At 41.2% G+C, this 24,183-nt stretch overlaps 1 protein-coding gene across 6 annotated transcripts in view; it reads right to left on the bottom strand.

Moving 5' to 3' along the window:
• The window catches only part of DENND1A (DENN domain containing 1A), a 497,055-nt gene extending 473,441 nt beyond the window's left edge, over window positions 1-23,614 (bottom strand). For all 6 annotated transcript variants that reach the window (XM_037164241.2, XM_037164477.2, XM_037164323.2 and 3 more), the window contains exon 1: window positions 23,359-23,614. In XM_037164241.2, the coding sequence (XP_037020136.2) occupies window positions 23,359-23,375 (17 nt within the window). In that variant the 5' untranslated portion in view covers window positions 23,376-23,614. The remainder of the gene's footprint in view (window positions 1-23,358) is intronic.
• Between the last annotated feature and the right edge of the window lie 569 nt (window positions 23,615-24,183).

The raw sequence follows: 24,183 nt of genomic DNA, 5'->3' as shown, positions 1-24,183 counted from the left end.
GATAAGATCAAATTCAAGGAGTTCATCATCACCAAGCCCTTATTATGTGATATGTTAAAGGGACTTATTTAAGAAAAAGAAAATTAAAAAGATGAACAGTGAAAGGACAGCAAACTCACAGTTACTAAGAACCACACCTAAAACGAAAGCAAACTAAGAGGACAGCTAGATCAGGAGCAGAACCATAGAAATGAAGATCACATGGAGGGTTAGCAACAGGGGAGTGGGAGAAGGAGAAGGGAGGGGAAGGTACAAAAAATAAGTAGCATAGATGGTAGGTAGAAAATAGATAGATGGGGGGAGGGCAAGAATAGTAGGGGAGATATAGAATCTAAAGAACTTGAGACACGTGGTCATAAACTAAAGGGGGAAATGGGTGTGCAGGGTGGAGGGGAATGAAGGGGGGAAATAGAACAACTGTAATGGCATAATTAATAAAATTTTTTTTTAAAAAAAACAGCAAAGGGTGTTAAGAAACATGAATCCTAGAAACGTCCGAACTATCTACCTGTCCTGATTTGACAATTAAGTGGCAGTGCAGCTTAGAACAAGAAATGAGAGACAATAGCGAGCTAAGAAATCTGAAATATGAGCATATAGAGACTGGCTGTAGCAAAGCTTTAAATACTTCCCTAACATCCAATTTCCTCATCTGTAAACAGATCACTAAGAAAGATATCTTGTAGTTCTAAGATCCTGTAGTTCTTCTGCAAAATCATTTTTTTTGTCAAAATACAAAGTCATGTTTTGGTTAATATGAAGTTTAATATAATTTCAGTATTAAAATAATTGATTCAGAGTAATACTAATGCTGATTTCCCAAGTTCCCAACTTCCAACTTTGTCCTGAAGAGCCAACAAATACTTACCTTAAGGACATTCAGTCACCACTTGCTCTGGGGCAGTGTTGGGGAGATGTGTCTCAGAGGTCTTAGAGGAAAGGGAAGAGAAGCAAAAGGGGCCCACCACCCAAAACTACTCTTACTGTTTTATAGGTCTAAATTTTAGTAAGATTTCCTCTGACAAAAGTCAGAGGAAAAAAGGATTCCCTAGCTCTAAAAATGAAAGTGGCTCAAAGCACATCCATGCAACAAAACATATAAAATAGGTGGGTTTATTATCCAGTTTACCAATGAGAAAACTAAGGTACAGATTAGTGCTTGCCTGAGGTCACGTGTTTAGAAATGAGGAAACTGGGCCCAGAACCCAAGCACTTTAGCTCTAGAATCCCTGCGCCTACCTTCTATGCTACAGGCTCAGCATACTACCACACAGCTTAGAAAATGTAATATAAATCTCCAAGGCCCCCAAATGCATTCAGGAATAAAAAGGTACTCATTAGCATGACACTCAAGGTTGTTCAGCAATTCAGCCTCAGCTAGACCCTACGGCCTCCCTTGCCATCACCCCCTACCAACACACACGCCCTACATTACAGTCACACAGAGGGTCCCACTAGACCTCAATCATTCCTTGCGTGCCATTTGTTCGGCTATTTCAGAATGGTGGGGCACTATGGTAAGCACTTTATATACCACACCTCATGTTACCCCACACAACAATACTGTGAGGTAGGGAGTATGTGTTACAAAACAGTCATGTAAACAATTAAATAGCTTGCCAGGGCCAAACAGGTAGCAAGTGAGTGTATGAACTCAAACCCAGGTCTGTTATTACTTCAAAGGGTATGTTCTTGATCACAATTTCCCTGCTTAAAATGGGCTCTGTCTACAAACAACATCATATTCATTCAGCTGCATCTAGAAGAGTGGTTGGCAAGTAGTAGACACTTAGATCTATTTCCTGAATGAATGAATAAATGAATAAACAAGTGCCTCTCCCTCTCTAGAGGCCTCTCAGATTCCCTTACAAAACTCAGTTGCTCTCCCTACATTGTCATAAGACTTGTTTCAAAGCTTTATTATAAGGCTTCCCAGGTGGTTCTCCACTTTCTACTTATATGTACGTATTACTGACTAGACTGGGACCTTGTATTCTCAGCACCTTAAAAAGGCCTGGCTTTTAACAAGCAATCAGTAAATTTGTTAACTGAATGAATTTCCCTGAGGAAAAGAGAGATGAGTAAGAGACTCTATAAATATTTCTAGATTTCAACTATCATCAGGGCATCTAAATTTAACTCATCCAACAGATATTTATGAGTAATCTACATACATATAATCACTCTTAAGGAATTTACAACCTAATCAAGGAGACAAAACATAATAAAATGTACAGGTCAACAGTCAAACATGACTAGGTGCCACACAAGTGGTAAAACAGAACGCTGTGGGCTTGCAGGCTGAAGTCCTCACTGAGGGATAAGGCCACGTGGGTCAATCGCCTGTGGATAGTCTGCAGTAAGACTCTTTCCAGTCACCAGCAAATGAAGTGGAGACAAGGGGGCAGCAGAGTGTGTTTTCCATATAAAGATACTTAATTCAATTTTTAAAACTATCCTTACTCTGACATCACGTTCCTCCTTTTTGATGTCAAAACATAATTTCTTTTAAAAAATAATGGGGGTGAGAAATGACCATCTCTGTTCCACAAAACTTGTTTTCAAGATTTTTTTTTGGTACAAACATTCCAAACATTCAGGAACTACTGCACTAAGGCGCTCAAGAGAAGCATCCCAGAAGAGGTGGAATGTGAAATGAACACTACAGGGTGAACAGGATTGGGCTAGGTGAGGAGAAGGGAGGGGATTGTCTTGTGAGCAAGGGGAAACAGCCTGATCAAATGACAGAGTATAAATGTTCAGGTAAAGTTTGAAGTATAGCAACTAAATCAGCCTGACTGAAACTTGGAAAAAATGCAGCTGCAAATTCCATTTCTGGCAAAAGGACCCTTATGATCCACCACTGAAAACAATCCTAAATAATGGATTTTTTTATCTTCTCAAATAAGTAAGTTGATGAGCTTGCAAGAAAATAAGAAAGGTGGAAACAAAGAAGTAAAGATAGGAACGCGCCCGACGGGGTAATCAAAACACAAAACTAGTTTTCCCATTGAAGGTACTGTCATAGCCCAATGCAGTCTTCATTCTCCCAATCTAGTGGGGCTCAAGGACTACAAGACGAAAGTGAGGCTCAGGCTAAGGTGGAGAGTATATGGATACCCCACCCTCACAATCTAAATTGAGACTACAAAGGGGATCAAGACAGAAACCCATTCACTCATACATACCCACCCTCTCCCCACTCCCACACACTCTCCCAAATTATCACGAAAACCACCAGTCTCAAAACTTGGCAATGAGATAGAAAGGAATATCTTCCTGCAAGTTCAAGCACAAGTCTGCCTTCATAAGGAATTGCTACTGAATGGTCAAAGAAAACTTCAACGCAAGAATTTAAGTTGAAATGGTCACGAACTGAAAGTGGCCGTAGAATACTAGCAAAATAGTATGTAAATCTTCTATGGAAAAATTCACTTCAACGTTGGCTTCAAAATAATCCTCACAAAAAGTTTCAAGAAATATAAATTCATGGGCAAAAATCTGAAAACCTTCACGGGTACAAAGCCCATAAAATAAGACCCTAAGGGAAAAAAAGATGGCACAATTGGACTTTCAAAGATTTCAGATATTGGAATTATTAGAGACAGGATATGGAATAAATGTTTAATAAGTTTAAAGACATAAAAGGGATTGAAAGTAAAGAGTAAGAAACTATGACATGATCAAGCAAAATTGAAAAAGAACAAAAATATTTCTCAAAAAAGAATAGCTGAATGGATGACTTATGGGTAGAAAAGATACAAAGAGAATTAGTGAGTTTACAGAAATTACACAGAGTAACACTCAGAAAGAAATCAAAATTATGTTAAAGCAAAACACACAGAAGACAAACATAGAAAGTAAATATAATATACAAGATTAACCAATATTCCAGAAGAAGAGAAGAGAATAGGGCATAACCCATAGCTGGTTTTAGAAAGCTGGTTATAACACTCTACTTACTTTTTGGGGATCCCATCTTCATTTAGTTCTTGGTTTGGAAATAACTGAAAAATTTCCAAAACTGCCAACAGATGCACATTGATACATTCAAGAAGTCCAATGAAAGCACAGCAAGATAAATAAGAAATCTAGAAGCAGTCCTGGTTCCAAGTAAAATGTAGTAGGTGCACTCAACCCTGTCTCTGATAACTATAAAAAAAATCTATACAATCCGGGTAGAATTCATGAAGCAGTTATTTGAGAAATCAAGAGAGTAAATATTAATGCATCCCAATGTTCATAGCAGCACAATTTACAATAGCCAAGAGCTGGAAGCAACCTAGGTGCCCGTCAGTAAATGAATGGATCAAAAAATTATGGTATATATATACAATGGAATTCTATGCAGCAGAAAGAAAGGAGGAGCTCCTACCCTTCGCAACAGCATGGATGGAACTGGAAAGTATTGTGCTGAGTAAAATAAGCCAGGTGTTGAAAGACAAATACCATATGATCTCACCTTTAACAGGAAGCTAAACAACAAAACAAACAAGCAAGCAAAATAAAAACAAAGACACTGAAATAGAGAACAGGGGGACAGTGACCAGAGGGGAGAGGGGAGGGAGGTGGGGAGCACTGGGGGGGGGGGGGGGGGTGGCTGGGATGGGAGTGAAAAACAGAAAACTGTACTTGAATAATTAAATAAATTTTTTAAAAATCAAAATTAAAAAAATTTTCAAAAACAGAGTAAATATTAGTAGACGGACTGGGGCAGAAGACCAAACCAGCATTGCATTTACCGTTTTTTCCCTCCAGTATCACTCAACATGGACTCAAGGCAGCCCCAAAACTCTATGTGGACACCAGCACAGACAGAGTGACTTCCAGGAAAAGCTCTCTAGTTCAGGCTCAAGGAGTGGGAAAAAGCAGCAAGGGTCTATAGGCACCTAAAGCAGGGATTAAAGGATCCTTCTCTAACCAGGACTGTGACCTTAAGAAAGGGGAACAATTTACTTTCTTTTCCTCTCTGTCCTCCCACTGCTAGCTCTGGTCTACAGACCTAGAAGTACACAGCAGAAGAGGGTAAATAAAGTCCCAGTATTCTGGCAACAAAACAAAAAGGGAACACCAGGGAACCAGGGAGATAGAAGAGGGAGGGGAGGTGCGGAAAATGACCCCATAAAGTTAATTTTGAACTCCAAGGCTCATCTGAGTCTATCAGCCATAAGGATTCCAGTGGCTACACATCCTCAACAACACTTGATACTGTCAGTGTTTTTTTATTTTAGCCACGCTATTGGGTGTGCTGGAACTTTCTCAAAGTAGTTTTAATTTGTATTTTACTAATGACTAATGATGCTGAGTATCTTTTTATATGCTTATTTGCCACCTGTATATATTCTTGATATGTGTCCATTTGAATATTTTGCCCATTTTTCTTTATTGGAGTGTTTAAGAGTTAAGGGTTTTAAAAAACGAGTTAAGTGTTTATATACTGAGTTTATATATAAATAGATATTAAATATATGTTGTATATGAAGGAGTCAATGGAACCAGAAAGAACTGCTCAAATGTGTCAGTGTTTTAGAAGTCTGTGGCTTGTCTTTTCATTTTATTAAAGAGTATCTTTTGATGAGAAAAAGATTTTAACTTTGAGAAAGTCCAGTTCAGCAATTATTCTTGTATAGTGTGCTTTTTGGGTCCTACTTAGGAGGGTAAATTTAACAGCACTTTATCAATAAATTAGAGGTGCAGATGGTATGGGAGGTATCGAAGATAACTCCTGTATTTCTGGCATGGACGAATAAATGAAACACCGTACTGACACTATTTTCTTAAAGGGCATCCATAATCCATAACCATTAAGCAAAACCACCTCTTCTGGATTCCCATTCCCACTGAAACTCCCAACAGTATTCTACACTGCTCATCTATGTCTCTTCTTTCCCCTTAAACTGTGCTCTGCTATATTCAGTCTGAAAACAACACACATAGCTTCATCTTTCTCATTGTGCCAGTGATTTCCAAATCTCTACCCTCTCTCCCTGGTAATAGTAGCATCCAACATTTACTGAGATCCTATTATGTAAGAGGCACTAAGCCTATTTTCTGTTTACTGCATATTTCTCCTTGACCTATCATTAGTTTACAGTCAATCAAGTTCATTCTTCTTGACCTGACCACCACTTCTCCCTCCTGACTCAGCAGTTTCTGTCAATAGTATTTTGACGTTCTCCAATAATGCTACTTGAAACAGTGGAGGTCTGGGAACTAGACTAAATGCCAAAAATGGCCTATTCCCAATTTGCATGAAAAATCATAGTAATATAATTTTAAGCTTTCCTAGCATAAATTTTTCTTAAACCTTTCTCACCTACTATTCTATTCTAGAATATAAAATAGTATTTGATTTAAGGGGAAAATGTAGTTTAAAATTTAATATATAAATATTTCATCGTATTCTGCAAAAATACCACGACTCTATCACCTGAACATGTTTGACCACCACTGAACTAATAATGTGCAACTCGTATTCCTGCTACATTTTCTTTTCTGTGCAGTGTGACCCTTTACCTATGAGGAAGTTAGACCATGGTAGGAAAGGTCAGACCGATTTGTCTGAGGGAAAAAAAAATTGACTAAGTGGGCCATCAGAATACTCTATAAACTTCTTCCTCCTTTAATTCCCGGCTATGACTGCCTATCTTTTGGCACCAAAGACAAAAACCAGCTTATGAGTTGAATAGAAACAACTTTCAACAATCAGCCTAAGTGACTTTGCATCCTACTCCTAACAACTGAGGCACCCCAGGCTGCACCTCCAGTTAAACCAGCACATTCTGAACTGTCTTTCTCTGCTGATTATCAGTAGTTACTCCAAAGATAAAGCATAATATTATCCTCACAAAAATAACAAATATAAATATTTACAGTCCCAAAGGATTTTGTCAAAGCCACATAATTTAGAGATACCAATTATTTGGAATCATCATAAACATAAATAGTTGGGAATTAAATATACAAAAACACTACTAATCATATTCTTTTAAAGATGAAACCCAGTCAAGACTAAATAAACTTCTATACTGAGTTAAACATTCAAATAATTATTCAATGTATATTAACTGAACACCTACTGTGTGTTACATACTGTGCAAGTCACTCAAGGTTTACAGTGAGCAAGACTCTCAAGGTACCAGACTTCATGAAATCTGTAGACCATGGAAAGACAAAGAATAACAGCCAGGACTGATGAGCAGAGCTCCTCCAAGTGCAGCTGGGGGGTAAAAGGGATGCTGAAAGGTTTCTCCAGAGCTGTATTTGGTTTCAAACCTGGAGAATAAGTAGAGGTTAACCAAGGGTTTATGCATGTGTGCTTACAAGTAGGAGGTGAGGGGTGCTATGGATGAAACTGGGACCAAACAAAAATGGAGGAAAGAACACAGAGTCACACAGACATGGGCTATAACACAAGTTCTACCACTCATAACCTGTGTGCTCTGGGCAAACAACATCTCTAGCTTTAGTGCTGTCATTTGTGAACGGGAGTAATAGCAATACTACTTATCTCACAGAATTATGGTGAGGATTAAATAGTATACTGCATGTAAAGTTATTAGCTCCCCATTTGTTAGCTCTAATATGTCAAGCAACTGGAAATCTCTGTCTTTCACATCTGCAAAATGGGAATGATAGCAGTACCTCCTCCACAAGGCTGTTAATGAGGGTAAATTGAAAGATTAAGTATGAAGATTCAATGAGATAACAAATGTAAAGTACTCAGAATAAGTACTCATATTCAAGGGTTTAATCAAGGTTAGTCATTACTATTTTATATTAATAGGCAGAGTCAAGCTCCCAAAGGGCTTTGTAAACCATGTTAGGGGTATAGGTTTTAATCTGGAAGTATGGGGAGCAACTGAGGGATTTTAACAATGAACTGACATGATCAGATTTCTCTTTTGGAAGGCTCACTCTGGATAGTGGATAGAGACTGAACTGGAGAGGCAAGAATGGTAGAAAGAATCCAGTACGGAGGAATTACAGCCATTAAGGTAAGAGAGGATGGTGGCCTGCACCCAAAGGATAGCAGTAAAGGAGGAGATGAGTGCATAAATCATTGAGACTTAATGTTAGGATTTAGCATGGAAAATGTGCCCAATATCTTACTGATGTCTCCCTCCCTCCTATTCTCTATCCAGCTACTAAAGAGTCATGAAATCTCTTTAGTTCTCAATACTCATCATTCTACAGCTGACTTCCAAACTTTATCTTCAGCTCCCACCACTCTCATGATCTTCAGCTCCAAATTTCAACTCTCCCTGGTGGGCTCTCCACGGATAGTAACCTCACAAGCAACAGAACCCAAAGCAAACCAATCATTTATTTCCCCCAAATATCTCACTTTTCCTATTTTTAATGCTAGCTCTGTCAGTCCTCCAGGTCACAACCTCTGGAGTCATCATCCATCTAGCTGGAAAGACTTTCTAATCTTCTGATACTACTTTTTGACAAGCCTGATACCTGGACTCTTAAACTAAAGGCAATGTCATACAAAACAAAAGGATATAGGCAAACATCAGTCTTCATCACCTCTTTTCTCTTATGTCATTCTGCCCTTCAATCCTGATTATTCTCATAAATATCGCTCACTCACACTCTCTCTCTCTCTCTCTCTCTCACACACACACACACACACACACACAGATTAACGTGGAGGGAGCTACCTAAAGTCTTATTTTTTAAATTAGTTACAATGGTTGTAATAATAACACAAAAATATAAGTACAATTAAAGTTATAGTGAGAACAGAACAAGAACTCTAATGCAGCACGCTCTGCAAATTTTGGTTTCTTTAGTATGTCACTAGTTCAAAATATGAGTATCAGGCACTGAGTGAATAAAATTCTACCTCAGCAGTACAAACACCAGCTTAGTCACTGGAAATTCAACTATGAACAATGAACATGAACCATATCTGAGAAGAGGGGCCTGACCATCACCCACAGGCACAAAGAGTGTAACCACTCTCTCCACCTGTGGCAAATAGCAAATATTGAAGATAGAGCTCACCTAGCTCAAGGGCATAGGGGAATATAAAAGACCAGTTAACAATACTGTGAATGGGGAAGAGGGAACATCATCTCTTGGAAGAATGTATCTCTGAAAATGATTAAGAAATGTTTCAGGAAACTGGCATCCTTAAATAGAACGGGAACAACGTGACTTCTACCAAACAGGAACAGAAAGCTACAAGGAGGGAAAACAAGAGTATAAAAAGACAGTAAGAACCTTTTAAGAAAGGATGGAAGAAAAATGATGACTGCCATGGAGAATAAAAATGCATGGCATTTGACACATTACCTATCTGGTATTCTTGCCAAAATGTTTAAACTTGAATTTAAGCATGAGGAAACAATGAGACGAATCCTAAATGTGGGACATTCAACAAAACAACTGGTCTAGATTCTTTAAAAAGCAAATGTCAGAGACAAAAAAAAGGCAGAACTGTTCTAGATGAAAGGAAACTAGAGATAGAACAACCAAACGCAACATACGATTCCCTAATTGGACCCAGGCTGAAAAACAAAGAGCTGGAAAGGACGTTTCGGGAACTGGGAAAATTTAAATATAGACTGTTTGTTAGATAATATTGTATGAATATGAAATTTCTTGATGGTGATAAAAGTATCGTGGCTACACAGAAGATTACACTTGTTCTTAGGACACAGACACCAAAGTACTAAGAGATAAATATCGTGATGACTCTAACTTGATACTGAATTATTCAGCTAAAAAGAGTAAAATAGATCTGTGTATACAACAGAGAGGGGGGAGTGGATATGGGTGTAAGGGAGGAAGGGAAGGGTTACTTACCCCTTCATATTACAAGGAAACATAACCATTTATAGTAAAGACCACACAACTTTTATAATAGTTTTTAATATAGTTCTTTTTATTGTTTATGAGGCCACCATAACTTTAACACCAAAACTGACAAGATAATTACAAGAAAGGAAAATTACAGCCAAAATCTCTTATGAATAGAGGCAAATATAAAATATTAGTAAACTGAATCCAGCAATATGCATAAAAATAGATAATAAATTATGACCAAATGGGTTTGTCTCAGAAATGCCAAGTTAGTTTAACATTTGAAAAATAGGGGAAGGGCCATCAAGAAACATGTATAAAGGACACATGGACAAAGCCATAGGGTGTGGGATTGAGGGTAGGAGGTGGGAATGGGTAGAGCGGCGGGGGGAGGGGTGGCAGGGTGAAAATGGAGACAACTGCACTTGAAAAACAATAAAAAATTATTTTTAAAATAAAATAAATGTAATTCACTACAGTAACAGGGAGGAAAAAATCATATCATCCCAACAGAGTCAGAAAAAGGGTTTGATAAAATTCAACATCCATTCATGACGAAAGCTGGCAACAGCAATATCACTGATGCAGACCGAAAAAGGCTCGAACAAAAGTCAGCTGTCTTTAGCCAAAAGACCAGAAAAGGGCAGACTAACGTTAACATCAGGAAAGTTTTATAAAATAACCGCTAACCACTGCAGCCAACGTGACAGAAAACCTGTGTGGTCTGGCCTTCACTCAAGTCGGCAAAGGATGAGCAGGGAGAGAACCCTCCCTGGGTATTTCTACCCTCGCCAAGCTACAATGAAGTATGCCATCCACGTGCCCCTGCCAGGTTCATGTCACAGAAGGGGAGAGCTGGGCCCTGATGATCCCTCTGGGCAGTAACGAGGACCCGCTCAGTAGAGGTTGTGAAGCCTGGACTACTACTACTCACACAGCAGTAATCAAGGCCAGGATAGACACCGCAGGAAAAAGAGCCTTGATAAAACTGCTAGTATAATTTCAAGTTGGAAAAAATAAAGATATAATAAGACAAGTAATGTGAAGGGGGAAAGGCATGTAGAAACTCAGGGGAAGGAAAAAGGAGAGAATACTATTTTTAAAAATTCTAAACTCCGCCAGCTGGAGAAGTGTCAGAGGACAGAGACCCCCTGGGAGCCGAAACGTCCACCCTGACCCTGCAGTAAGGGGAAGTTCCCACCCTGGGTGTCAACCAAGGCTGAGCAGAGAGCCTAGCCTGGTCAGATGCGCCAACGCAGCAACAAGAAGGCAGAAGGCCCACTTCCCATTCTGGAGCGGTGTCAGAGGAAGGCAGCTAAAAAACAACAGGAAAATATCTCAAGTTCTGTGAGAAATCATCTCAACACATAACTCTATGACCATATAAACCAGTGATTTTCAACCAGTGTGCCACAAGAATTCTTAAAACAGGCAATACCTGAATGTTTAGTCAGGGGCACTGACTTCTTTTACCTTTAGGCTGTCAAATAAAAACTGACAACAGCCAGCACCACAACAATAGCTGTCCAATGTGAATGAATCAAAACCACACCTATTTTTTTCAGATCAGCAAAAAATACATTTTTGGTGTACCAGAGTTTTAATAATTAGAGTATGTGTGCCCTGAGATGAAAAAGGTTGAAACCACTGATACAGCCTTGGCCAGTGTGGCTCAGTGGACTGAGCACTGGCCTGCAAGCCTGTCAACCATTCAATTCCCAGTCAGAGCACATGCCTTGGCTGCAGGCCAGGTCCCCAGGAGTGGGGCATATGAGAAGCAACCCAAACATTAGAATCAATGTTTCTCTCACACATCATGTTTCTGTCCCTCTCTTTCTCCCTCCCTTCCCCGCTCTCTAAAAATATAGTATAAACAAAATCTTTAATAAAAAGAAAAATAAAAAAGAAAATCACTGATACAAACTATCAATCAAGTGTGAGAAGGCAGACATTTTTCTGATATGCTAGAATTCAAACATACCCTCTGCAAGTTCACTGCTGTGGCTATGTCCTATAAGAACCTGAATATATACTACAGCAAACAAATTAAAGCAAAATAACACAGGGGCCAGGACATAATGAAATTGGACAGTGGTGAAGGGACATTCCAGGATTAAAACAATACAGCTGACTTTATAAGGATCAGAACAGAAAGGTAGGAAGAACCATCAGGAAAAAGGGGGGGAAGAGCCTTGATAAAACTGCTAGTATGATTTCAAGTTTGCAAAAAATAAAGATATGATAAAACAAAGGGGAAGGATTTAGAAACTCAAGGGGAGGGAAAGAGAGAGAATACTGTTTTAAAAATTTTAAACCCAGATGCGGCTCTTTCTTTTGCAACCTGATGTGCTTAGGCTGCCTACAGCAATGCGGACATAGCCAAGTCCAAGATCCACACCATGCACAACCAGTTCAGAAATGACACAGGAATGGCATTAATAAGCCCTAATCATAAAACTATCTTTTAAGGACATGGAACACAAGTTCCTAAGGTTCTTGAGCTTTGTCAAGAAAAATAAGAGGGGCCTAGAAAAAATGTAGACCAATAAAACTAAGACCGTCAAGGCCTCTGTCAAGCTCAAGGTCCTGAAAAGCATCACAAGCTTGAGAGACATGACTGTTACAACACTGCCAGCATGCCAGACTCTGTGGGCCTGAAGCTAGCACTAAGCCCAAAGTCTAAGCCAAGCTTCAAGCTCCCAAAGGTGCCCCAGTCCCCATAAAAAGTACAAAGCAGAGGGTGCAAGTACTCGTGTGATGCCCTGGGCTGCTCTCTATACTGGGCTGGTGTCCCTTGTGCCATTTGGTACAAATAAATGCAAAACTAAAATATTTGATGATATAAAAGACATTTTTTAGGTGTGATATCATCGTATTTTTTAAGAAGGATGTTTATCTTTTAGAGACACATGGAAATATTTAAGATGAGATATGACATCTGGAATTTGCTTCGAAGTAATCTAGGACTAGAAGGAGGGGGAGGGAGTTTATAGTCAGTTTTCTATAAATGAAACTAAGTAAGCCATAAAATAGTAAGTGTTGAAGCTGAGTGATTGACAAGTGGGGTCTCATACTAGTCTATTTTCACAGATGTTTAAAATTTTCCAAAATGTAAAAATTAAAAAATAATAATTTTAAGCACCCAGGAAAACAAAATAAGATGTTCGAAAGAGAAGAAGAGTAGTACCAGCTAAGCAAAGATAAATATAAATAATATCAACACTTTATAAAATTTTCAAATATTTAAGAGGAGCCACAAAATGTTCTTAAATATTAACATTCTAATTATTTGCATGCTCATCTTATCCCTCTTAGTAGACATTAAGCTTCTTTTCCCCAACCAGCAAGAGGAACAGTGCTTTGCATATATCAGAATAGCGATCCTTCAGATAAATTCGGTAAAATATACAACACATCATCCTGACATACAGAGAGAAAGCAAGTACTTTATCTACATCTTAAATAAAAACTATGAAAAGGAATACTTACTTTTTTTGACTTTTTTTTCAGCTCAAGGTTGTTCACATAAGTGTATCACATTCTCCCCAAGTAAAATCAGTAACAGCTACCACTTACAAAGTTACTTCTCTGCTGGGCACTAATATAAGATCATTTTTAATCCTCACAACAACCTTACAGACAAATTAGCTTCCTCTTATAAATAAAAAACTGAGGCCCAGAAACTTAGAACTCAGGCGGGGATTGTGTGTGGCTCCAAAATCTCTCTCTAACCTGAACATCTCCAAGGCCCACATCCCCCTCGCTCCTTCACGCCTTGGAATACAAGGATTTTGCTGGGAGTCAAACAGCTTTCTCTAGATTGGTTTCCTTCCTCCTTTTGATTCATTCAGCCCAGGCAAGATCAATGCAACATCCCTGAAACCTTTCCTGTGGCTAAAGTGAGTTCAAAAGTTTATTTTTTCTCTCTCTAGACCTAATATGGATGGATTTGCCCCCAGCAACTTGGCCCAGCCCACTTTAAGTCTTATTCAACTAACGAAGCACAAACATTCACTATGAAGCCCTTAAAGATGTTCTTTTCTCACTGCAGACTAAAATGCCTTCTCCCAATCATACTTTCTCACTTTTCCTCAGAGAATCAAACATATTATATAACCAGTCCTCAGCTTCCAAATAATCATTTAAATATAATTTTGCTAACCTTGGAAAGTCATCTTTTCCTCTTGCCTCTTCCATGTAATCTGTTACCAAGTCGTGTCAATTCTACCTTAAAATCTCTCAAATCCATCCTTCTTCTTTCAACAACCAAAACCTCACTCCAGGCTTTGACCTTCTTCAGTATAAACTATATAACAGAGCTGGTAAATCAGTGGTCTCCAATTTTTCTTCCCAATACACTCCTTCCTATCAGCAAAAAATTTGGGCGTACAACTAACATACATATTTATAAATTATAAGAATGTTTTACTGTACTAATATATACATTAGAAAACACACAAAAAGCAAATTTTGAAGGTTGATATAAAAGCAAATATAAGTTCTACCACATTCTTTTCACACTCCAGTGGATCATCTTGCAAAAGCCAAAGGTATTAACTGTCCTAAAATATTGCTGGCAAAGTGATATTCCTAAAAACCCACACCTGATATTCCTAAAAACCCAAACACTCCCAACTCTATCCTTAAATGGCATCATGTCCCAGTGGCACAAGCTGACTTTTTCAACTTTATCTCCTACAGCCTTCATCCACATATCCTGTCTTTCAGCTAGTCCTGTTAACTCCTGTTACCTCCCTGTCTTGCACACACAGTTCCCTATACCTGAAAAGTTCTTACCCTTGACAGCCACTGATTTTATACATAACAGGACCTCTAAAAGAACAATACACTCTAAATGCAACTAACCAACTTACAAATGAACTTTTGGGACATTAACCTATCTTTTCTATAGGAACTTACATGTTTTTAACATACCTCTTGTTACTTCCATTATCTGGCTCCTTTTCCAGTCCTAAATACTTGGAAGAATGGGTATGAATTCCAACAAGAGTAGAAGAGACCAACATTGTTTTGTTCCCTTTGGTTTATTTTTCTTCCTTGTTTATCTTTCCATTTCCCCACAAAATCCTTTTAAGCAAAAGGATGTTGCAAATCCAGAGATTAGTTCCCCCTAGGCCCAAGAAAAAGGCTGAACCTTTACAACTCACAACCAGAATTCCAGCCAGGAGTTTACACATGGCCTGAGTAAAATACTTTCCTAAAGCAATTACTTCAGGTTTTACCTTCCTTGTTTCAACCTTACTATCTGCTGTGCAAACCCCTCCACATTGACTACAATGGCTAACATTAAAATGATGGGGTTGCACCAATACATTTTCCAAAAGCATGAAAATTCAAGTGACTGACTCTGGCAACTAATAATGGGGAGCGCAGTCCCCAACAAGACTTTTGCTGTCTTTGTACTGTCTCCTGTGGGGACAAGGAGGGGAGCACTGTGGTGGAGAGAGAAAAGAGAAGAGGCACGAGAGGGAGAAGCCCTCCAGAGGAAGTCCCATTCCAACTTCTAGTCTTAACCCACAGTAAGGGAGATATGTCAGCTGTGCTACACAATGGGCCTCAGGAAGAAGCAAGCCTGTGGGTGCACTTTGGTAATGGGATCCTTTAACCAGCTGTCCAAAAAAAGACTGTTGCAGAGATATCCTAAGATACCAAGCCTGCTCCTCCGTATCAGAAAACAATGCGGTGGGTTTATCTCCACTTCCAAGGCATTTCCCTGTTCTTCCTCTGGAACTCTCTCCCTCCCCCAAATCTCACCTTTATTTCATTTCAAGTTCCTACCTCTTCTGAGAAACATCTCTGTCTACTCTGCTCCTTCATTTTCTACAAATCAAAACTACAAAGAGATAGCACTTTATACAAAATGGTGTACTTGCTTTGGAAAACAGTTTAATGGCTCCTTAAACGGAATTACCATACAATGCAGCAAGTCCATTCCTAGGTACATACCCAAGAGAAATAAGTAGATATGTTCATAACAACATTATTCATAACAATGAAAAAGTAGAAACAACCCAAATAACCTTACTACTGATGAATGAGTGAATGAAGTGTGGTTTGTTCATACCATGAAATATTACTCAGCAATAAAAACTAATGAAATAGATTTCAGACTTCTAACCAAGATGGAGGTGTAGGTAGATACACCTTGCCTCCTCACACAACTAAAAGAGGGACAACAACAGATTTAAAAAACAAAACCAACCAGAACTGCCAGAAAATAGAACTATATGGAAGTCCGACAACCAAGGAGTTAAAGAAAACACATTCATCCAGATGGGTAGGAGGGACAGAGAAGGCAGCCAGGTTGGAGAGGACGCAAGGCAAGGCAGCAGCTAGAGGACCAGGTGGGCAAGTCAGCAGCTAGCAGTCCCACATTTGCATGCGGATAAGCCAGGAGGAACAACTGGGGAATGAGACCATACAACCCAGGGTTCCAGCTCAGAAAAAGAATGCCTCAAAATCTCTGGCTGTAAAAATCTGTGGGGGTTGTGGTGGTGGGAGAAACTCTCAGCCTCACAGGAGAGTTCGTTGGAGAGACCCACAGGGTCCTGAAATGTACAAAAACCCACCTACCTGGGAATCAGCACCAGAAGGGCCCAATTTGCTTGTGTGCAGCAGAACTGACTGAAAACTGGCAGAGAACAGAGCAAGTGGCATTGTTCCACCTCAACCCTCCTCCACATACAACACCACAACGCAGCAAAGTGGGTTGCCCCACCCTGGTGAACACCTAAGCCTCTGCCCCTTACAACCTAACTGGTCAGCCAAGACAAAAAAATATGGCCCAAATGAAAGAACAGATCAAAACTCCAGAAAAACAACAAAGTGATGAAGAAATAGGCAACCTATCAGATCCAGAGTTCAAAACACTAGTAATCAGGATGCTCCCAGAAATGGTTGAGTATGGTCGCAAAACAGAGGAAGAAGTGAAGGCTATGCAAAGTGAAATAAAGAAAAATACACAGGGAACCAACAGTGAAAGGAAGGAAACTGAGACTCAAATCAATGATTTGGAGCAGAAGGAAGAAATAAACATTCAACTAGAACAGAAAGAAGAAACAAGAATTCAAAAAAAATGGAGAAGCTTAGGAACCTCTGAGACAACTTTAAACATTCTAACATCTGAATTATAGGGGTACCAGAAGGAGAATAGGAAGAGCAAGAGATTGAAATTTATTTGAAAAAATAATAAAGGAGGACTTCCCCAATCTGGCAAAGGAACAGAATTCCAAGAAGTCCACGAAGCTGAGAGTTCCAAAGAAGTTGGACCCATGGAAGCAAACCAAGGCACATCATAATTACATTACCCAAGATTAAAGATAAGGAGATAACCTTAGAAGCAGCAAGAGAAAAGGAGACAGTTACCTACAAAGGAGTTCCCATAAAACTGTCGGCTGATTTCTCAGAAGAAACTTTGCAGGCAAGAAGGGGCTGAAAAGAAGTATTTGAAGTCATGAAAGGCAAGGAACTAAAACCTACATTGCTCTATCCAGCAAAGCTATCATTTAGAATGGAAGGGCAGATAAAGTGCCTCCCAGATAAGGTAGAGTTAAAGGAGTTAATCATCACCCAGCCCTTATTATATGAAATGTTGAAGGAATTTATCTAAAAAAAAGAAGAACATCAAAACTATGAACAGTAAAATGACAACAAACTCCCAACTACCAACTGAACCTAAAAACAAAAACAAACTAAGCAAACAACTAGAACAGGAACAGAATCACAGAACTGGAGATCACATGAAGAGTTATCAGTGAGGAGATAGATGGGGAGAATAGTGAAAAAGGTACACAGAAATAAGAGGCATAAATTGGTAAATAGAAAATAGACAGGAGGACATTAAAAACAGTATGGGAAATGGAGAAACCAAAGGACTTATGTGTATGATTCATGGACATGAACTAAGCGGGGAAGAATGCTGGAAGGAGAGGGGGTGCAGGGCAGAGGGAATAAAAGGGAGAAAAAATGGGACAACTGTAACAGCATAATCAACAAACTTTTAAAAAGTAATGAAATGCTCATATGCTATAATGTGGATAAACTTTGGAACCATTATGTTACATGAAAGACAAAGAATTATAGAAATTGCATGATTCCACTTATAAGAAATGTTCAGAATACACAAATCTACAGCAACTACAATTAGTGACTGCCTAGGCTGAGAGAGTTTGGAGGGGAATGGGGAATGACTTCCTGGGATGATGAAAATGCTCTAGAATTGGACAAGGGTGATTGATACACTTTTGTAAGCATACTAAAAACCATTTACTAATACACTGTAAAAGACTAAACTTTGTAGTATATGATTTATAACTTAATAAAGTTGTTTTCAGATTACCATGGTCTTCAAGCCCCTACTCAGGCCCCAGTCTCCTTCTGACCTTAACCTCAAGCCTCTCCATGGTTAGTCATTTCCCAAATGCACTGGCCCATCGGCTCCTGAAACAGCTAGGCTTTCCTTACCTTGAGGCCTTTATATACCCTCTACTCTGCCTGGAATGAAGTCTTACCCAGTCTCTTTACATGACTAACGACTTCACATCCTTTAAGTCTCAGCTCAAATGTCATCTCCACAGTAAGCCTTCCCTCTGTGTATCTAAAGTAGAACAGCTGCTGCCCTGACCAGGTGGCTCATTTGGTTGGAGCATTGCCCTGTGCACCAAAAGGTTGTGGGTTTGATTCCCAGTCATGGCACATACCTAGGTGCAAGTTCAATCCCCAGTTAGGGCAAGTTTGAGGCAACCAATCAATGTTTCTCTCTAAGATCAATTAACGTAACCTTGGGTGAGAAGTTAATTAATTAAACAGGACAGCTGCTTCCATCATTTCCTCTTAGAATTTTGTTTCCTTTATAACACATCCACACAGCTCTATGTGAACTGATTTGGGTTTATATCAGGTCCAACAGACTGTAAGCGCCAACAAGAGCAGGAATAAATATGTATTATTATTTACCATTATAATTCCCAATGGCTAACACAATTCCTAGCATTTAAGTGCCTATTAAAATGCAACTAGTATTTTTATTTCCCTAATATGCCACGTCCTTACACATACTGTTCCCTATATTGAGAAGACTGCCACCACTGCTGCCACCACAGACACCTCATCGCCACACTTACCCCTTTCACACCTTCCTCAGTCTCAGCTAAAACATTATCTTCTTAACAAAGCCTTCCTGCCTCAAGCCCTCTGGAGAAGAGTCTCTGCTCCAAGTACTCAGCCACTAATCACTGGCTGCATCTCCATCATAACAATAATCTTATTGTATTATACTGGGTGGGGTAGACGGACTGAGTGTGGAGGGGGCCTGCAGGGAGTTGGTTTTGTTTTATATTTCTGTCTTACAACTATTTGGGAAGTCTTAAAGAAAAAAAATCTCATTTCTATGTCTTAGTGCACTACCAGTCACATATTATAGTACTACCAATTATGATAGTAGCAATAATGACTAACATTTATTGAGTGTTTAATATGTGCTTGACACTCTTCGTAGTTCTAGAGTGAGTGAGTGAATGAATAAATGGATAAATTTCTTGGTCACCAACCTCAAAGAGGTTGCAGTCTGACAAAGACAGAAGACAGGTATACAGGCTAATGCAGAATAAACACAGCACGAGGCCATATCGGCTGCCCTGTCCTGTCCCTCTCTGCCTTCAAATGTTTGAGTATGCTTTTCTCTGAGTCCATAAATGTCAGGTTTCTTCAAACTCACTTAGAACACTTCCTTCGATTACTTACAATCTACTTCCTGCCCTTAGTGCCTGGAAACAATTTCTAGGATGTCACCACAAGCAATATTAAACTGCTACACAGTTTCCTGCTGTGCGTCTGCATTATCAGTTAAATTGCTTCATATTAACCACATTCCAGTCCACTGGGATCAGTCAAACACCACATAAGATTTAAACATAGCTGTCAAAGATGCCAGTTACCACTGCTCCTTTTATCCCTCTAGATGAATAAATGTCTGCTCAGGTTTAAGGTTTAGGAGCTTTCCAGGATACTACCTGCATAACTGGTGACCTTTTCTTTCCTTTATCAAGTAAATGTTTGGTGTGAGGCAAGATAATGTTCCTCTATTAAAAGGAACCAGAACTGAACACTCTGTAAAAAATATAAGGAACTATCTGCCTAGACGAGGGCAATTTGGCTTAAAAACTTATAAAACATAAACTCTTTCTCCTGAAGAATTCAAATAGCAAATTGTCCTTTTAACTCTATGTACACTCAGGATCTTAATTCAAATCCTAACGTATATCTTAAATGCCTTCCATAAACTCTTCCTAAACAATCTTATGAATCAACTACTGGGTTTGACACAGGGAACTCAAGACCAATAAGACAGTCCCTACTCTCAGAAAGTCTGTCCGGAGTTAAAATGGGGGCAGGCAAGAGACTGGACTTAGTGTTCTGACAGCAACAAACACAAGGGGCCATAGGAACAGATGAGGGCACCTAGCCTAGGCTGGGCAGGGGAGGCGGGGAGCTGGCCGCAGGGCAGGTTTCCAGGGAATGGCATCTGATCTTAGGCCTGTAAACTCCCATTCCCTCATTTTAAAAATGTAGTTAATAGTACCTGCATCACTGGACAGCTGTGAGGATTTGATGGAACAGTTCAGACAGCATTTCCACCATGACTGACACAGAGACTGTGCTCAACCAGCCTTAGCTTGAAAGGGAAGTCTGACCAGGCACCAAATCTCAACATCTATGCCTAGCAACGCCATTCACGATTACACAGATTATTGTTTTTAATCACTTTTTTTACAGACAGAATGTTAAGTCCTGCTCTTCATGTTAACAGTCTAATTCCTTGATCAATGTTCTTCCCCATTACCTGAACATCCAGTTCTCTGACACTGCTGGTATAAAATATACCAGTTTTCTTAGTCTTTTGACAGAGAAGAGGTGTGAAAGAAAACTAACAAATACTGAGTTTTTAATATGGGCCCTGCAGTCCTGGTGAGACTAGGGTTACTGCCCATAATGAACCTGCAACAGTAGTTTTCCCCATTTACCCTCAGGGTGAATAAGGTATTCTGCGTAAAGTTTCACAGCCAGTAGGAAAAAAGAGCTGGAATGAGAACCAGATCTGATTCTACATCTTAGCCTGACTAGGCCACACAGCATCAAAGATAAGCAAGAGAAAACACAGACAGCCATAGTGCTCTCCGGCTTGGAGGGTCCCCACTGTGCTCTCTGCCTTCTCCTGCCCCGCCCCCAAGACTGTCCTACACAGAGGAGCCTGCACACTTAGATTTCGCCTCAACCAGCTGAACGAACACCTTGTCAGGACAGAATAGTCAGCAGGAACCAACGTTGCTTCCTCCAACAGCTAGGGCCACACCTAAGTAGACAGTTTCCTCACCACTTGCCCACCCCATTCCTCGCTGCAGGCAGAAATTGCATAGTCAACAGTCACCATAAATCACAAGTACTTTTCATAACGTCTCTTCACATTCTTTCAGTCTAGCCACAAGTAACGCTAATGTATTTCCCAAGCCTAATCTTTTTTATTTAATCTTTATTATATTTTTCCCATTACCATTTAGCACCTTTATACCCCTCTCCCCCCAGCAATCACCACCCTGTTGGCCATGTCCATAAGTCCTTTTTCCTCAATCCCTCCACCCCCAACCCCCCCCACCCCGACTAGCTGTCATCTGCTCTCCAACTATGTCTGTCTGTTTTGCCAAGCCTAAACCTTTATCACAAAGCAATCTAGTGTCAAGATCAGGGGTATTCTTTATACTAATTTCATGCTTGATACAAATTCTTGCATTAGTAAATTCTCCTGCCCAAGCACTCAGTAATTGGTTCCCAAAACACACGAGACATGTATTTGTCAACCTGCAACCTTCACAAGCAAGACAGACACGGTGCATAATCACCTGAACTTCTACTTGTTAGATTTTCATACTGGCTCTGACACTTACTGACTCGTATCAGACAAGTTTCTGAACTTCTGTGTACCGAGAAGGGTTAGCATCCTAACAAGCATACTCTGCAGCTCTAAGGTGGGTTTTAGAAAGTGTTTCAAAGTGCTAGCAAAATCCAAGTTTACAACTTCCTTGGAAGTAGGAGCTAAACTTGGTGTGCCTCTTTAATTCCAAAGCTTCACACAGTCTTTTTACCTCCCAAGCCTCTATAAGCTCTTGTTCGGAGCACACTTCATAATGTTTCCTCTCATTTCCACAAAAATCAAGAACCATGTGCTCATCCAACTCTTTCTCATTTTCACTATCAGATGCAAACTCTTCTAATTTCATTTAGCAGAGGTCTCAGGGGCGGGGCTGCAGCACATACAAGACACATTTTGGGACTGGAAGCCTGAACCTCGGGGGACTACAATAGTGAATAAAGAAAGGTCACACTGCATGGACATCGACTGGACAAGGGTGTAATGTTTAAATACTAGATTTTGCTCCTAAGGCCCTTCTCCTTTCAAACTTCCTCTAGCACAAGTCTCAAAATGCTGAAATAAACACATTCCACAGACTTTCTTGTAAGCGGGTTTCAAGAGTCCTATGAAAGATGTTTTAAGGGAAAGCCCTGCTGTCAACTTTGTTTTTAAGTGCCCTCAAAAATTCAATTACTCATACAGAAAAAGTGAACATTTGTTAGTAATTAGATAAGGCATCTCATGTTCTGGAGCTAAGGGACAGAGAAGCCAAAAGAGGACCTGGCTGGGAGGGGAGATAGAGTCCAAAACAACACACCCAAACTGGACTGCAAAAAAGTTGCACTTTCCAAAGCCAACTTCTAAGTCTACAAGGAGGGAAACAATGTTTCAATGGGTTCTGAAGTTAGCTGTATCAAGTTTCCGGGGAAAACTAACCCCCGCCGGGGACTCCAGGTGAATGAATGAGTGAGGGAATTTGCCAGATTGGATTACAAAGCCTTTCCAACAATTACCAGGTGCTCAGTTACAACACAGACGTATCTTCCTTCACAGCTTTTGGCCCTTGTTGTGTGGCAACTTTCACAGATAAGAGGGGAGTCAGTGGGAACGAGAAAAGGGCCTTCACCCCACGACCTTAGGTCCATTACTGGTCCCCCTCTCCCTCAGAACCTCACGCGACTTTTGTGGGAGCCCACAGGCCTTAAACAGCAGGGCTGCCACCTCTCAGGACCTGCCTAACTCTCAGGAGTACCCCAAACACCCCCATTCAGGAAGTTGCTTCCGGAGATTTCTCGCCCTCCCCCCAACAGTTGTAAGACTGTTTTCAGAGGCTCTCCGTGACCCCCTGGAGAGGGCCACCGTGTAACCTCAGCAGCTCCCGTCCTCAAGTGAGGAGGGGTCACCTGACCACTGGCACCCTACCACCCCACGCGCACCCCGCCCCTGCGCCTCTCTTGATCGTCATGGCAACCGTCCCCCTCCCCGCGTGACGCCGGCACGCGGGGCGCCCCTGGGGTCCGGGCAACAAGTCCCCCGCGCGACCCACGGCCTGCAGCCCTCGCCCAGCCTCACCACCCCGCGCCCGGCCCCGCTCCGCCCGGCGCGGCCGCACTCACTTGATCCTGGAGCCCATGGTCCCCGGGCCTCCTCATGGGCCCGCGGCCCCGCTCGGCGCTGCGCTGCCTGCCCGCCCGCCCGCGGCCGACCGGCCTCCCTCCGGCGCTCTCCCCGCCCCTTCCTCCCTTCCCTCAGGCTGGGCCCGCCAGCTCCAGGCTAGCTCCCTCGTCGCCGCAGCCGCCTCCCGGGGTTAATGTACTAGGGCCATCCCGGCGAACGCCATGGTTGCCGGCGCGCGTGCCCGGCGCGCGCCGCCCCCGCCGCCTCTCACACAGCCGCCCCCTCCCGCCCGCGCCGCCGCCGCCGCCGCCCGCAGGGGCTGCCGGGAACTGTAGTCCGCTCGCCGGAGGTGGGGCCGCCCGAGGCGGGGTAGGGGCGGTCCTCGTTTCCGCCTACTAATTCCCGGACCTCCGTGGACCTTGCCTTCGGGGCACAGGCCCTGGAAGAGCTCCGTCCCTCCGTCTCCTGTAGAAAACGCCACCTACGACCCCCTTGGAAAAACCCCTCAGCTCACCTGAAGAAATCTTCCCCCATTTCCCCCTTAAGGAGTTCTCTCACCCAGTGGCTCTGTAGTAGAAAGAAATAGTCTGTCTCCCACTCAAGCCTCCATGAAAACACAAGTTTTTCCTTGGAAAATCCCATACCTTCCAGTAAGTTCCTTAAGGGGGCCATAGGCTCTCTTGTCTCACACCATCCACTTCCCCGGATATGGTCCGTGATGGAGCCCTTGGACCTTGCAGGAGACCTTGTCCACCCACAGGAAACCCACCCGGGGGCTTCATAGCGCCCAGTTAGCGATTCTGTTCTGCCTTGTCCTCGAGGGC

This window comes from Artibeus jamaicensis, unplaced genomic scaffold (assembly GCF_021234435.1).
Source record: "Artibeus jamaicensis isolate MK-2021 breed Jamaican fruit bat unplaced genomic scaffold, CSHL_Jam_final contig_471, whole genome shotgun sequence".
In the NCBI taxonomy this organism is placed as follows: domain Eukaryota; kingdom Metazoa; phylum Chordata; class Mammalia; order Chiroptera; family Phyllostomidae; genus Artibeus; species Artibeus jamaicensis.
Note: the sequence above shows the minus strand (reverse complement) of the source record. Positions and strands in the feature narration are given on the sequence as shown.